This window comes from Colias philodice, chromosome 28, assembly GCF_061535455.1.
Source record: "Colias philodice isolate Cphi_HAF_F1 chromosome 28, ilColPhil1 Martin Lab GWU primary, whole genome shotgun sequence".
Taxonomy (NCBI): Eukaryota; Metazoa; Arthropoda; class Insecta; order Lepidoptera; family Pieridae; genus Colias; species Colias philodice.
The window spans coordinates 1,173,022-1,190,061 of record NC_143113.1 but is presented as its reverse complement, the minus strand read 5'-3'; the positions used below and the strand labels follow the sequence as shown (position 1 = coordinate 1,190,061).

The 17,040-nt window shown below is 33.8% G+C and overlaps 1 protein-coding gene across 1 annotated transcript; it reads left to right on the top strand.

Annotated features, from left to right (window-relative positions):
• Nucleotides 1–648: 648 nt before the first annotated feature.
• Nucleotides 649–15,197, top strand: LOC149476171 (uncharacterized). The gene is made up of 12 exons (XM_089712188.1): nucleotides 649–1,139; nucleotides 1,235–2,066; nucleotides 3,662–3,864; nucleotides 4,341–4,511; nucleotides 5,832–5,897; nucleotides 6,276–6,377; nucleotides 9,381–9,473; nucleotides 10,234–10,332; nucleotides 10,920–11,068; nucleotides 12,080–12,185; nucleotides 13,079–13,186; nucleotides 13,876–15,197. Exons 2-12 carry the CDS (start codon nucleotides 1,259–1,261, stop codon nucleotides 13,939–13,941), a joined length of 1,971 nt encoding a protein of 656 aa, XP_089568314.1. The 5' UTR covers nucleotides 649–1,139; nucleotides 1,235–1,258; the 3' UTR covers nucleotides 13,942–15,197.
• Nucleotides 15,198–17,040: the final 1,843 nt, after the last annotated feature.

The following is a 17,040-nucleotide window of genomic DNA, read 5'->3' as shown; positions in this document are numbered from 1 at the left end:
CATTGGCGGATATCGCTTTGCAGGCGGATTTCTGCCGGCGGTGTGCTGCGGCCCGGCCCGCCCCGACCCGTCTAGTGGACGCAGGCAGGCGGATGTAAGCGGCGAGCGTCTGTTAGATAAAATCCGCCTAGGCGGTCCGCCGCGCCCCGTACAGGTGGACGCAGGAGCAAACAGCGCGTCCATTAGAGACGGCCCGTTGCGATGCGGCCCGGCCCGATCCGCCTCTAATGGACGCCTAGCATTAAGGTGATGTAAGAATCTCTGATAGATCAACAATATTTGAAAAATGTTTCATATTTCAATTATTATTAAAAACACTTCTTCTACTAACCATTTCAGTCAGTAAAATTATTAAAATTGCTTATCAATCTTGCATGATGCATCCCTATAATGAGGAATTTAATTTGTAATAATCAAATCTTAAAGTGCAATATTAAATTATGTTTTGTATGGTTAATCTTTATATACTATTCATTTAACATTGAGTATATTATTAATTAAACAGTTGTTATTAAACATAATCAATTTAACGAATATAATAATAATTATTCCTCGGAATTATTCTAAACAGCCATTCAAATCGCATGCGCTTGGTGTAGCGCCATCTGTGTGATTATTTGGAAACACGTCATTCGATGTAAAAGGAACGCCGCCATTTTGACATTTGTTTAGCTTTGTGTTCTGCAATATAAAATTAACATCAAATTAAACCGATTGTTAGCTCTATGCTTTTGTTTCCGTCATATAATTATTTGTCTGGTTAGATAAGTGAATAAAATTATACGCATCGGTGATTTAAATTTCCCTTTCCCAGCGCATAAATCAATACTGTTCTAGTGCCGCTTTTTTTTATTTTTGCGATTACTATATCGCAATAATTCTGAACATATAGTGATTTAAAACATTGTTGTTGGTGTTTTTCTATTATTTAATGCACTTGTGAAGTTATAAATTTCCAATAGTTTATAAAGAATGTTGTGAAAAGTGAAAGAAAAAAGGGCGCGAAGCATCGCGCGCCGAAGCGCTCGCACAGCCGAGACGAAAATTATTTTGTAGTTTCTTTTGGTTCGTGATGTATAAATATTTACGTTTATATCACATAAATATTTTAAAGGACACTATCTAACACTACAAATCATGTAAGTGCAAAATCAAGTTCGAATCCTATATAAAAAACATTTTCGAATTGGTATAAAAAAAATAAACAATTGAATTAATGTGAAACATATTTCAGATAAATTGAAACCATATCATTGCGATGCGGTTAAGAAGTAAGAAGCGGGAGCAGCGGCTCTCAAAGCGAATTTCACAAAAAGTAACCAAAGTAAAACAAAAATCATTGAATCAAACGTTCGTTAAGAAGAAGTGGAAAGAGATATTGAATGATGATAACATCCTATCATCAGATTCCGTTATACATTGCACTCGTTCGAAACGTTCACTAGGAGTTAAAACACGGCCAGTGAGAACAAAAATCGTTAAAATGGAGAAACCAGTAGAGTCGAAAAAGAGGGAGGAGGTAAAGAAACCAGTGTTTCAAACTGTCGTCCGCAGTTCCAACAAGGACACAGTATCATCAACTGTTAAGCTGAAGGAAAAAGCCACAACATCGAAAAATAAGATCAAAGATGTTCGCACAACTCGCAGCGTTCAACTGCGGCAGAGTTCTTTAAACCGAGAGCTAAGAAAGACTGAATCTGTGTCGTCAGCTTTGAGTTCCCCGCGTAAAACTAGACGTATGGATAAAACTGAGAAATCTGCGTCATTAAACAGTTCCCCAATTCGTAAAGTAAGACAATTGGGTACACCCTCACCACGACTGAACAAAATAGCCATAAGTTCGACAAACGAGAGCCCTAAAAAGAAAATAAAGCCCAAAGCGCCTATAGTGCCAGAAACATCATGTTATTCTGAAGACAACGATGTAACGATGTACGAGCCTCACACAACTACTGTTGATTTTCCTAAAGAAGAATCCGATACACATGTTGAATCAACAGAACTATGCCTGCCTAACGACTGCTTAAACGATTTCATGGCTTTGGACTGCGTTGAGTTGATCAATGGTATTTCCCTATATTTAAATTGTATTTGTAGTAATTGACATTTAATAGTAAAAAGCGTAATAATTGACATAATATAATCTTATATATAAAAATGAATCGCAAAATGTGTTGCATAACTCGAGAACGGCTGAACCGATTTCGATAATTCTTTTTTTATTATATTCCTTGAAGTATGAGGATGGTTCTTTAATGTAGAGAAAACGTAAACATGTACCACGGGCGAAGCCGGGGCGGACCGCTAGTATATTATATAATAGGCATGATAAAAGATTTTGAAATCCTCTTCCATAATGTGTGTATACGTTTACTATACAAGAAAAACCCTATATTTCGGTAATATACTTAAATTTAACGAAGATAAAAGCCATTTTCCAAAAAATATTTATTAACTGTGCCAAAACAGCTCGCAGGTGTCATGGCGTAGGCGTGACGTCACACTTTGGTAAATACGTAATTATTTGTACGCATTGCGAAGAAAATTAAAAAAATATTTATTTAATATGTGTTATAGAAACGAATTTCAAAGTTTATAAGTGGTGTGCAGTATTGCAAGTAATCCACATAAAAATAATGCTCAAAAATGTGTTAGTAATTTCAAGCGAGAAAATAATAAGAAATGATTGTAAAGTTGGCGCGGAGAACCCCGAACCATGTATTCGTGAATTCGCAATTAATATCTGTTCTGAGTCGATAAAGCATACGTGAAACAATCTATAATATAAAAATGAATCGCAAAATGTGTTGGTAAGCGCATAACTCGAGAACGGGTGGACCGATTTTGATAATTCTTTTTTTATTATATTCCTTGAAGTACCAGGATGGTTCTTATGTAGAGAAAACATAAATATGTACCACGGGCGAAGCCGGGGCGGACAGCTAGTAGAAAATAAATAAAAATGCGTATTCTTAACATATTCATAACAACAAAAAACATCTGACGTGAGTTGTTTACTTAAGTAAACAGTAACGCTTAAGCGTGACGTCACGCGTGTTTTAGTCAAAATGGCCAACTGCAGTATTTCAATGTTTTATTTTATTGATAATCTCATTAATCTTAATGTTTTTAAGATTTCTAAGTCACTATATGTAATTTATCTATTATACATTTTCCCTTAAAAACACTAATACGATCATTTATGGATACTGTCGTCATGCCTATTGTAAGTGAAAAAGGGTACATAATAGTTGACATGTATAATTATTATAAAAATGATATTTATGTAGTGAGACATTGACATTCTCTTGTTAATTTTTGCATGCCAATCAATTGGCGATTTGTGCTGAATAATGAATTATGCAACATCTGTAAATCTACCACATTTCTTGCAAAATAAATCATTTCATTTCATTTCCTACTGAGCCAATGGTCCCGGGTTCGATCCCCGGTCAGGGCAAATATTTGTGTGATGAACTCAATTATTTGTTCTTGGGTCTGGGTGTTATCTATATATGTATTTATTAAATATTATATTTATCGTCGCCTAGTACCCACAACACAAGCCTTAATTGAGCTTACTGTGGGACTAGGTCGATTTGTGTAATAATGTCCTATAATATTTATTTATTTATTTATTTTATTTATTTCATTTTCACAGAGGAAGATATAAACTTACTAGCAGATAAAGCAGCGAGGGTCATGACAACAGAGAAGGAGGTGCAACGGAAAGTGTCGACAGATAAACGATTAACGAAACGCAGGAAGTCGAGCAATGATTTAGAAATGTATCAGCCTACTTCAACGACTGATGATTTGGATGTGTGTACTGATTTCTTGAGTACAGATGAAAAATATGTTCAGGTAATATATTTATTGTAGTTTTGTTTCTATAATATAGAAACAAAAAGCACATATTATGTGCTTTTTATATACTTGTAAACATACATTAACATTTTACATAAACATGTTAAATTTATTAGTGAATATAAAATATCTTTAACGTGAAATCTATCTTTCTTTAAAGTATATTACTTTTAAGAAACAGACAGTTTAATTTACTTGAAAATAAAAACACTATTTTAAGCTATTGCATAGCTTCTATCGCGGGCCTTGAGCGCGGGGACCGAATCGAGAAATTCCGTAACGAAAAACCTCACGCTCCCCACGGGGATGGGCGCGGAGGTGTGGCTTGAAGGCATAGCGATGGCATGCAACAGCTTTACCGCGGCAGTCCCCGAGTGACACGCGTCTTTTTATTTTTTAACGGTATTTGCAGTATTTGGAAGATTCCTTCTTATAATATAACAACATACTATAAATTAAATAACTCCCAACAGCCCGATTTCGTGTCCCTCCTGGAACAAGAGACATATATCAACTCGGAGTGTGAGATATCGTCAACTTGTGACCAAGGAGCCATCGAGAGTCTAGAAGCGTTATCTGCTAGCCCCAGTAGTGGCTTCCTCGCTGAGATCAGTCAGAGTCTGGCCGCAGAGGCTAGTGGATGGGTGAGTTATCCTACTAATCTATATATGTATTATATAAAACTCAAAGGTGACTGATATAGTGACCTATCAACGCACAGCCCAAACCACTGGACGTATCGGGCTGAAATTTGGCATGCAGGTAGATGTTAGGACGTAGGCGTCCGCTAAGAAAGGATTTCCCGAAATTCTTGCGGGAACGGGGATGCACGTACAAAGTCGTGGGCGGAAGCTAGTCTATACTAATCTATACTAATATTATAAAGAGGAAAGGTTTGTATGTATGTATGGTTTTCACGCATAAACTACTGGACCGATTTTGATGAAATTTGGCACAGATAATCTTTAGACCCTGAGAAAGAACATAGGCTACCTTTTATTGCGAAATATGTACCACGGGCGAAGCCGGGGCGGACCGCTAGTGTTATAATAAAATTGTGAACTATTTGTTACTAATCTATACTAATATTATAAAGCTGAAGAGTTTGTTTGTTTGAACGCGCTAATCTCGGGAACTACTGGTCCGATTTGAAAAATTCTTTCAGTGTTAGATAGCTCATTTATCGAGGAAGGCTATAGGCTATATATCATCACGCTAAGACCAACAGGAGCGGAGCCAAACCGCGCGGAGCAGCTAGTACATAAATAATTGTTCGTCTCTATTATAAGCTATCACAACAATCAACAATGTATGATACTATCTTTCTATGTATGTACAATAAAGAGTATTTCATTAATCCACTAGCTGCTCCGCGCGGTTTCATCCGCGTGGCTCCGCTCCTGTTGGTCTTAGCGTGATGATATATTATAGCCTATTATAGCCTTCCTCGATAAGCTATCTAACACCGAAAGAATTTTTCAAATCGGACCAGTACCTAGTTCCCGAGATTAGCGCGATCAAACAAACAAACAAACTCTTCAGGTTTATAATATTAGTATAGATAATGGTTATTAGTCTTTCAGGCAAAAACCACGTTTTTGACAATACTTTGCATTGATGTAGCTTTTGTAGCAAAATAACACAGAAGCTATAGATATTCTTTCTTTTACCGCAAGTAAAACAGTGGGGCACAGCTAGTCTACGATAATTAATTATTGAATGAAAATATTTAGTAATCAATGAAAATTAAAATGAAAATAATTTATTAAAAACTAGGGTTTCGCCCGCGACTTTACACGCGTAGTCGAAAGAATAAAAGCGAAAGACAGGTTGTTTTCCCACCTCATGATCAAAGTTATTCTCATTTAAAATTTAATTGAAATACCTATCCTAACTTATTTTCCTGTTAATTTTGAAACTTTTACCTGTATACTTTTCAATTTCAATTCAATTTTTTGTTGCAGAGTGCTGACATAGTAACAGACGAAAACTCATTGACATGTCATGATGAAATCACACCAGATATTGAGGTGAGAATCTTTTGTTTCTTGTTCATTTCTTGAATTAATTATTTTATTATTAACTGTATAGAAAAATAATTATTTTCGGAAAGAACAGTATTTTGTTAAAAAAAAATCTGTTATAACAATTGTAAATAAATTTTATCATGCCTGCATTTATATTTATTACTAGCGGTCCGCCCCGGCTTCGCCCGTGGTACATATTTCGCAATAAAAGGTAGCCTATGTTCTTTCTCAGGGTCTAAAGATTGTCTGTGCCAAATTTCATCAAAATCGGTCCATTCGTTTATGCGTGAAACCATACATGCATACCTAAACGTAATAAAAATAATTACAAACCTTTCCTCATAGATTAGTATAGATAATATATTGTTTATGTTTATTCAGGAAGAAGCGGTGGACGTAATAACATCTTGCAGTACGAGAGTGGACGCTGAACAGATTTCATCATGGGCCGAGGCGTTTGATCCATATCTGTTTATTAAACAGGTAAGTGCTTATTTTCTACAAAAATAGTCTATCTTAAGATGAAACCATTGTATTATGGAAAAAATATTGTTGCAAGAATTTTATTAAACTTGATATTTAGTTTTAACGATTTTTCTCCATAAAAGGTTATGAATGTGTCTTCATAATATATATTATGGTAACCTATTAAAAACTCGAATTTCTATTACCCGAATCTTAAAATCCCGAAAACGGTTGTTAGAACTTTTAAAAGACAGATGTAATGAATGACAACTTTTTAAAATTCCTTTTTTAATTTCCCAGATGAATCAATTTCCAGATACACCAAAACCAGATTTTTAAAAAGTATTTTTTTGTTTCCCGTATTCTCATAATCCAGATATAGTTATACCAGATTCTCAGAATACTTTTTTTTGTTTCCCATCGTAACATTTACCAAATAAACTATTACCAAATTTTCATAATCTTTTTATTTGGTTCCCATATAATCGTATAGCAGATAAACTATTGCCAGATTTTCATAATCTCTTTATTTGGTTCCCATGAAATCGTGATTATACCTTTACTATTGCCTGAAAATAAACAATACTAGTAAGTAAATTGTTTTACTTGCGCATTACAGAAAGGTTTAAGTGTCAAATTCGACTCAGTAGGTTAGGTTAGGTTTGAACTGTGACCCCCCATGCACGAGCCGAGCGAGCGAAGCGAGCGTGCCGCGGCAGCGGCCGGCGAGTGCCAGAACCGAATCGCTATTGTTTTACTTGCCTATTACAGAAAGGTTTAAGTGTCAAATTCGACTCAGTAGGTTAGGTTAGGTTCGTGCTGTGACCCCCTGGAAGGATTTCGTTTCGTTTTTCAGGATATCGTTTATTTGAATTTAAAAAATCTGGACATTGTTTGTCTGGATATCAATTAACTGTATTTCAAAAATTTGTGTTTTAAAAATCTGGCTTTCGTGCATATGGATTACGGTCATCTGGATTTTGTGCATTTAGATTTCGTATGTCTGGAACTCATTCGTCTGGATTGTAAAACGTCGTACAAATGAAGAAATGGGCAAATGAAATTCGGAGTTGCGATTATATGGAAAACAAAACTTCGAAATTTTAAAATTCGGGGTTATGAAAAAATGTCCAAACGTTTTCGGGATTATGATATTCGGAATATTAAAATTCGAGATTAAGATAGGTAACCATATAGAACGACCTTCCACCACCCTTAAAGCTTAGTATGTCTTATGTATCATTCAAGTGTAAATACAAAAGGATACTCTTGAACAAACAGACAGCAGAATCAACACGCAGGTAAAACAAATTATTGATTACAAATATTCCCATCCATATACATATCTATCTGAATTATTTTTAATATCTATGTAAGTATAATATCTATATCTATGTTGTTTATTTTATAATATTTATATGCATATATTATATGTACAATATGTAGACGTATTTATAAATTTTTACTTTTATTGGTAGGAACAGTTGTGGATGTAATTTTTTTTTGTAATTTTTTTTTTTTTAATTTCATAATTAGTATTTATATAAAATATGTAGGACCTCGGAAAATACGCGGGCAGACTGAAAATCAGCGCTGTTCGGGTGTTAGCCCACAGCATGGCTGAGTCTGTTCCGATTGCCTAATATATTGTTTACTTTTAAGTTAAGATAGTCTAAGTTTTTTGTTGGCAATAAAGCTTTTTTTCTTTCTTTCTTTCTTTCTATATATTATGTATGATATTTTAAAGATATTACTAATTAGATGTGCTCCGCGGTTTTACCTGCATTGTTCCGCGTTGGTCTTAGCGTGATGATATATAACCTATAGCCTTCCTCGATAAAAGAGCTATCTAACACCGAAAGAATTTTTCAAATCGGACCAGTAGTTCCTGAGATTAGCGCGTTCAAACAAACAAACTTCAGCTATACAATATTAAGTATAGATGACAGATACCAATTATAAAATTGGAGTGTCTGTTTGTAATATTAAAATATCCGTGGCTGTAATAATGCGGTAATACCTTGTTTTTCCATCCACTAATGGTTGCCAGAATGTGATCACTTACAAGTTTTAACTGTTAATCGGAAGTTTCAATTATGTTATAATTATGAAACAAATGAATGTAAATGGAAATTTTGACATATTTATACAGTACTATTTGTGATACCCTCCTTGGTACAGTGGTTGACGCGTGAGCGTAGCACCGAGGGGTCCTGGGTTCGATTCCCGGTGGAGACGAAGAATAAAATGTCTCAGTCTGGTAGGACACAGAAGGCTGATCACCTACTTGTCCCTAAAGAAAATCGATCAGTGAAACAGATGTATAATGCATCTGTCCCTTACCCCACTAGGGGACATGGGACTTCACTTAATGTGTCAATTAATGATCAGATTTAATAGTCATTTCAACAACATGAATTTCATGTTGTGGCTCTTTTACTGTGAACATAGGTATAAGCATTATTAAGATATTGCATAGCTTCTATCGCGGGCCTTGAGCGCGGAGACCGAATCGAGAAATTCCGTAACGAAAAAACCTCACGCTCCCCACTCCGACGGGCACGGAGGTGTGGCTTGAAGGCATAGCATGCAATAGCTTTACCGCGGCAGTCCCCGAGTGCCACACGTCTTTGTTTTATTTTTGAAATCAATGAGCTATGTCATTGCTGTTGTCCTTTTCTTTTCTCCTCTTACGCTGTATTAAGTTATTCATAATTATTTATTTTAGGTATTAGGTATTTATTATGTATTATCTGATTTATTATACTCTTATTTTATATAATGCATGCTTTATGTAGTTATACGTATTCAAATTTATTTTTCCCAACGCAATAATTTTTGCTCACCCACCTCCTTTAAATGTGTTTTCCTGTTAATATTAATGGTAGCCTGGAAGAGATCGCTGCCTAGCGATAAGGCCGCCATGCATACTTGCATCTATTTGTCTTTTTCTGTTTATTGTAAATCTTGTGTGTGCAATAAAGAATTATTTATCTATCTATCTATCTATCTATATTTCAGTTACCACCACTAGAGAGTGTGGCAACAGGAGCGCTAAGGGCAAGATATCCAGCCCTACCTTTGAAGACTAGGACCAGCCCTGACTTTAGCTTGGTAAGTTTATATCAGCCTCCATTTATATGAAAAATTTTCGCAATTATAAATATTTGAATTATCATTTTAAGTTTAACGAAATCAGCTTAGCCTGCATTTATATGAAATATTGATGTTAGACAAGACAACTTGTAAGCATAAAATTAAAATATTTGTATGCCAATTGTTGGCGAATTGTGCGGACGTGAAATTTATTATAACTTTGTAACCACAATTCATACAAATAAATCTTCATTTCATTCTTACTAACAAACAAAAATAAATGAAATCATAAAGTCCATGACTGCTATACTTAATAAATTATTTATAATCTTCACAGAATAATCTTGCTTTAAACAAAATTAGAAAAATTCTTACCATTGAAAAAATAAAAACGGCCACGTGCGAGTCGGCCTCGCTTTGAATCAAATTTCAAGACTCACAGGAAGTACTCTGTACTATTTGATTCCCTTGCAAATGTCGAAATTAGCGAAATTTTGCAGCATAAACGACTGTATGTAGGGTATACCCTATAAGAATTCTGTTGAAGTGAAAACTTCTTTAGCGGCGTTGAGCACTTTTTCTGTAATGGGTATAAAATGTTAAACTCGCGTCAGGACACGTGACCTGATCGAAAAAGCGTAAGACGGATACCATTCCAAAATATCAAACATGCTCAACGTTAATAATCAAGTTTTCACTTCTGCCGGCACTCCCCCAGTGCAACCCGGCTTTTTTTTCCTTTTGAGGTTCGGAACCCTAAAAAAATATTTTCTTACAGGTTTTAGATTTAGACGAGACACTAGTGCATTGCTCGCTACAAGAGTTGCCAGATGCGAGTTTCCATTTCCCTGTACTGTTTCAAGATTGTCGATATACGGTAAGAATATCACTACATAGCATAAAACAAAGTCGCTTTCTCTGTCCATATGTCCCTTTGTATGCTTAAATCTTTAAAACTACGCAACGGATTTTGATGCGGTTTTTTAATAGATAGTTAGATTGATTCAAGAGGAAGGTTTTAGTGTATACATAATTTATTAGGTTTTAGACAAAGCGGACGCAGCCGCGGGCGGTAAGCTAGTAATGCTTTAAGTTATACATACATATACAGTGTGGAAATTTTCGATGGGCCCTGGAGAGAAAATACTGAAATACTGGAGAAAGCAAATTTTGCTGAAAGGAAACATTCCTTTATTGAAGTGAAACTCCTTTATCGGGGTTGGAAAAAAATTTAGTGTAACATTTTTTCGTTACGCGTGACATTTTTCCGTTACGCGCCATCTTTTTCCACCACGCGTGATTCGACGTATTTCTGTAAAGTTGCATATTATAGTAAATTATTTTTTGAAAAATAAGGTCATAAAGAAGTTTCACTTACGTGTGTACTAGTACACGCACACATTTTTTTTTGAAAAGTGAAACATTCCTTTATTTTTGAAGTTATAATTTCTATTTCATCAACAGGTATTCGTCCGTACTCGACCACATTTCGCCCATTTCCTATCACGTGTGTCCCGTCTCTACGAAGTGATATTATTCACTGCTAGTAAGCGTGTGTATGCAGATCGGCTTCTAGATCTTTTGGATCCAAGACGACGTTGGATTAAGTACCGGTAAGCGCATCACACACGGTGAAGATACTATAATATTTTATGTTAAGATTCTCTAATATAAAATATTACAGTATCTTAAGGTATCCGGTATCAGCGGATCTGACCATCATTTTTCTTTTTGTCATTGCGTACTAAGACCCCTGTAGAACCGCCGTCCTGTTACAAATGACCCGAAACACTAACACAAAATTTCGGGTCATTTGTAACAGGATGGCGACGTTGCGCATCGCATGACAGCAGCATTGCGCGCGACGTTGCCACTTCTATATTATAAACAAACACTATGAATACGCTCGCGAATGCAAATTCGGGGATTTTCTAATATTATTAATTGCTAAATAATAATTGAATTCGTTTTGAAATACTTTATAATTGTTAGTGTTTAAATAGACATTTATAATGTGGTGCTAATTTTTTTTTAATAAAATATCCTGCTAACGCTATTGTATTTTCGTTGTTTTATTTCAAGTGAACACCGATACAATTTTGTCACGAGCCGCCTCTGGTGACTATAGCTGATACTCAAGTGACTACATGTGACCACCAAGTGACTATAGCTAATACTCAAGTTATTATAACTTGATCCCTACTTGTTTTCACCGCTACCTAAGAATTGCGTATTTTTATACATCAGACATCTCTTCAATACTAGCTGGAGCCTGTTGCGTTACTCGTACTCGTAATAAAGAGTAATCTATCACTGTATAAATTTCATACATATGCGATCAGCCGTTTATGCGTGACAGAATAACAAACATATTTACATTCAGTATTAAAAGATGTACGCGTCTTATTGTAATATACATTTAATAATATTGTCGGTTGCCTGGAAGAAATGGCTCATAACCATAAGGCCGCCAATGGTATACAATAGTCAAATGTCATTATTTGTACTATTCATTATGTACTTCACTCTGAATACAATGAAGAATAAATAAATGAATACATTATAGGTAGCATAGTATATTATTTCAACAAATTTAATAGGTATAAATTAAATAAAATTTTCAGATTGTTCCGTGAGCACTGTCTCCTCGTGAACGGCAACTATGTGAAGGATCTATCGATCCTCGGCCGGGATCTACGCAAGACTGTCATCGTTGATAATAGCCCGCAGGTTAGTATGATTTATTGTTGTTTTTTGCAATCAAAGATATAGAAATTATAATTTCAAGTAAAAAATACACGTATTTGCCTGTAAATTGGATTTAGGGCCGATTTTTCAATGCTTGGATAAAACTTATTCGTCGAATAACGTATAAAACTACCATTTTAAAAACGTATTCTAAGTGCCAGTATTTGACAGTTTACGTGACATTTTAATATTATCGTGTAATACTTTATTGGACGGATAAGTATTATCCAAGCATTGAAAAATCGGCCCTTATAAATATATATTCGACTGACCGGTTGGCTTGGTTGGTAGTGACCCTGCCTTCCAAGCCAGAGGTCGTGGGTTCGATTCCCACCCGGGGCAAATATTTGTGTGATGAACAGCGACGTTTGCTGTATCTGGGTGTTAATAATCTATATAAGTATATATTTAAAATTAAATATTATGTATGTTTATCAGCCATCTGGTTTCCATAACACAAGCGAAAGCTTAGTATGGGATCAGATCGTGCCCTGTGTGAAAAATTGTCCAGAAAATATTTATTTATATTTATAAATCATATTTTAAAGCATATTTATGTGTTTTTCCACCATTTTTGTACATGTTGTATTTAATTTTGTATGAATGTTTTGATTAGCAAAAATAAATTAAAAGTTAAAACATAATATTTATAATAATTGCTACCTAACATTTCTATCTTAAAAAGATTCCATAAATCTTGAAAATAAGAAATTAAAAATACATAATACATTATGTTATAACTTATAATATTTTTAATTAACTTTAACATTTTTTAATTCTCACTTTTTCCAGATTTTTTTCACAATTTTTCTTTAATAGCATTAAAAAAATATTAAAATTAATTAATTTTTAATAATAATAAATATAATTTGCAGGCATTCGGCTATCAATTGGAAAATGGCATCCCAATAGATAGCTGGTTCGTGGATAAGAGTGACAACGAGCTGCTCAAACTGATCCCCTTTCTTGAACATTTGGCTACTGTGAGTTTTTATTTCCTAGCTTTTTTGGTGTTTAATAATTACATAATATATTTTTATTTATAAATTATTAAGGGCTGATTTTTCAATGCTTGGATAAAGTTTATTCGTCCAATAAAGTATTACACGATAATATAAAAATGTCACGTAAACTGTCAAATACGGGCAATTAGAATACGTTTTTAAAATGGTAGTTTTATACATTATTCGACGAATAAGTTTTATCCAAGCATTGAAAAATCGGCTCTAATTATAATAAATGCGAAAATAAATCTGTCTGTCTCTTCTTCACGCATCAACTAGTGAACCAATTTAGATGAAGTTTGGTAATGATATTTTGTGACCTGAGAAAGTACTATGCGGGTTTTTCTTTGATTACGCGAAAGTATGTAAGTTTGTTACTCTTTCACACGAAAACCACTGAACTGGCAAGTATCATCAAAATCCGCTTATATACCAGAAATACACTGAGCTATAGAAATACTTCCATAGTTCATGTTTTATTCTGGTATATATAAGCTATCTATGTATATTTATCGAAGTTATCCTCTATTGTGTGCAAAGTTTCAAGAAAATCGGTTCAGCAGTTTTTGCGTGAAGGAGTAACAATAAAAGTGTTGCATTTATATTATGAAGTAGGATTGTAAGTTTGTTTATGTGCACATATCAAATGAATATATCTTTGTTCACAGAAAGACGACGTACGGCCGTACATACGGGATAAATACAAGCTCTTCAGTTATTTACCTCCTGATTAAATATATTAATAGATATTCATATATTTTCCAAAAAAAAATGTGTTTGGACACAAAAAATAAAAAATAATAATTATTTAAACCTTTTTCAAGGTTTATTCTACCATCTATGTGAAATTAAAAGAATTGTATAAAAAATAAATGAATACTTAAAATAAAAAAGGTCAAGCGTGTGTCTGAACACATTTTTTTTAATTAAAATTATTATAAAAATCACGTTAAATTTTAGACTTAAAAAAAATATTATTAAATTGGCATTTAAAAGTATTATATTGGTGGAGTTTTTGATAATCTGTGATTATTTTGTATGTTGTTTTTTTTTTTATTTTTTATTTTATAGCGTATGTTGGTGTGTGTGTACAGTCGATGGAAAAAGGTTTTTTTTTTTTCAGTTTAAATGACTAAAAATGTGTCTTTTGTGAAAAAATATTTAAGATTTGTGTAATTTTAAAAGAAATAATTTTTAAACTGGGTTAAACGTAATTGTTTAGTATAAAAAATAGAATTATTTGGAAAAAATGATATGAATCTTAAATATTGCATTATTTATCGATTCAAACAATTCTTTTTCCATTGAAATAAAATAGTTTCTTTCTGTAGTCTGTTAAAAAACGACAAAAAGTTACCAGAATTAACATTTTTTTAAACGCAACACTTTTTTCATTGACTGTACCGTCACAGGTTTTTAGTTTAAGAGCTATATACATTTTTATATTCTATATTTTATTTTTAGTTTATGAATAATTATGGAGGAATATATAATTTTATCCTATATTTTTAACGTCCAGTTTTTATTTCTAAGTTTATATTATTATTGTGAATAAGAATTACGCGTATTCTCATAGATATAGCAATAATCTAATGTTTTATTAATAATTTAATATATATTTTATTTTGGTTCGGGGTGTAAAGTTGAAACAAGCATAAATAGCATATATACAAGCTGTGCCCCGCGGTTTTACCCGCATTGCTCCAATCCTGTTGGTCTTAGCGTGATGATATATAGCCTATAGCCTTCCTCGATAAATGAGCTATCTAACACCGAAATAATTTTTTAAATCGGACCAGTAGTTCACGAGATTAGCGGGTTCAAACAAACAATCTTCAGCTTTTTAAAATTATTAAATTACCTATTATAGAATAACAGTAATCATGAAAGTTTTGAAATCTTTATTATTGATAAATTATAATTTTAATTAGGTAGTATTAAATAATTATAGGTAAATCTACAGAAATAATAGTGAAAATCGCATCAAAATCTTTAGTAATCTATCGTAAATATAATATAATCTACTAGCTTTCCGCCCGCGGCTTTGCCCGCGTTTTCAGAGGACCCCGCATAGTTCTCTTTCCCGTGGGATTTCCGGGATAAAACCTATCCTATCTCTCAAGTTGGATCGAACTGCACATGGTGTGCGAATTTTATTATAATCGGTTAAGTGGTTTAGGAGTCCATTGAGGACAAACATTGTGACACGAGATTTATATATATTAAGATGTAAATCCATGTCTCACTAGAAACTGAAACGTTGGTTATAGCATCTTTCCGTACGATGTCGTATTCGATGAAATTTTTGCGTTGCGACATCGCATCGCATTGCTGTGCGATGTTATTTTTGCGACGCGACGCCGCAACGTAGTGTTGTGGCCTCGCCCTAAGGGGCGGGACATATACAAGCGTGCATCGGGTGCGCTATTAAAAGAAAGAAAGAAAAAACGTTTATTTAATGACACATAGCCTCACACGTACATAATGAAAAACAATTTATACAATACTTATATGCTACAATACTACTACAATACTTAAGAAAAACACATTGAAGTGTGTAGTCTGTGAAGCATGATGCCATTAAAAGGGGAAATCACTCGGTGAACAAATAAAAATAATAATAAATTAATATCTTATGGTTTTTTTATTGGCATTTTGTATGAAATAATTTTGGGTCGGCGCGACCTTGGCACAACCGTGGCGTGCCGTCTCGACGCCTGTCCAAAATTCTTTCATACAAAATGTATAAGAAGCACGTGGTGCAAAACAGATTCAAGAGGTGCGCTTATGGCACGCCCGCGCCCGCGCCGCTCGTGTTTGACCCGCGCCTAACAAACAGACATACACCAAGTTTTATACTTTTACTGTATAAATAACCATAATTATTATTGTAGTAAATTTTCTAGTTTCCCAGTTATAATCTTTTTGTATGCCTAATTCCATCCAAAATTGTCCAGCCGTTGCACCGTAATTTAATTAAAAATATTAACAGTGAATGTGTAAAAAAATATATTTTTTTCTTAAACCAGTGTTTACAACTTTATACCCCGACTTTGACTATTCTATCATTAAATAACTACTAGTAGTTAGATAATGTTTTATTATTAAAAATAATTAAATATAGAGGCTTATGGAAATTACGATTAATAATAATAATAATGGTTTTTTTTACTGCATCGATTATGATTGAGTTTTATATTTTTAGAAGTTGTTTTTAATTCACTATTGGATTACCGCCTATTTTTTAGGTTAGAATGTTTTTAAATGCAGTTTTTTATTTTATTACTAGCTGTGCCGCGCGGCTTCACCCGCATTTCTCCGCTCCTGTTGGTCGTAGCGTGATGATATATAGCCTATAGCCTTCCTCGATAAATGAGCTATCTACAACCGAAATAATTTTTCAAATAAGACCAATAGTTCCTGAGAAAAGCGCGTTCAAACAAACAAACAAACTCTTCAGCTTTATAATATTAGTATAGATTTATTCTTTGACTGCATTTAAAGATGATCGAACAAACATTTTTAATAATAGTAATTATTATAATAGAAATATGAACACCATCGCACTGTTGAAATATTGTTTATTTTTATTTATAGTATTAAGGTGATTGCAACGATCTGTTCCCAGCCAATATCCCGCTAGATGGCGCTGAATTCTACATTTCTAGTTTATTTGAGTTTTTGCGTAATTGGAATAGTCATCAAACCTAGGAATAGTCATGGCGGTTACTGAATATTATATTTTATTGAAATATGTTATATCATTGCCTTAAAATCCACCCAATTCGGTAAAATTATGCGTTTTAACATCTGTCATTGCATACAGGGTCGTT

What these genes read in the sequence shown, in the direction of transcription:
- LOC149476171 (XM_089712188.1), top strand. Translation starts at nt 1,259, where the DNA reads ATGCGGTTAAGAAGTAAGAAGCGGGAGCAGCGGCTCTCAAAGCGAATT. An exon ending in AAATCACACCAGATATTGAG is followed by an intron (nt 5,898 to 6,275) that starts GTGAGAATCTTT and finishes ATGTTTATTCAG; the next exon opens with GAAGAAGCGGTGGACGTAAT. An exon ending in TCGTTGATAATAGCCCGCAG is followed by an intron (nt 12,186 to 13,078) that starts GTTAGTATGATT and finishes TATAATTTGCAG; the next exon opens with GCATTCGGCTATCAATTGGA.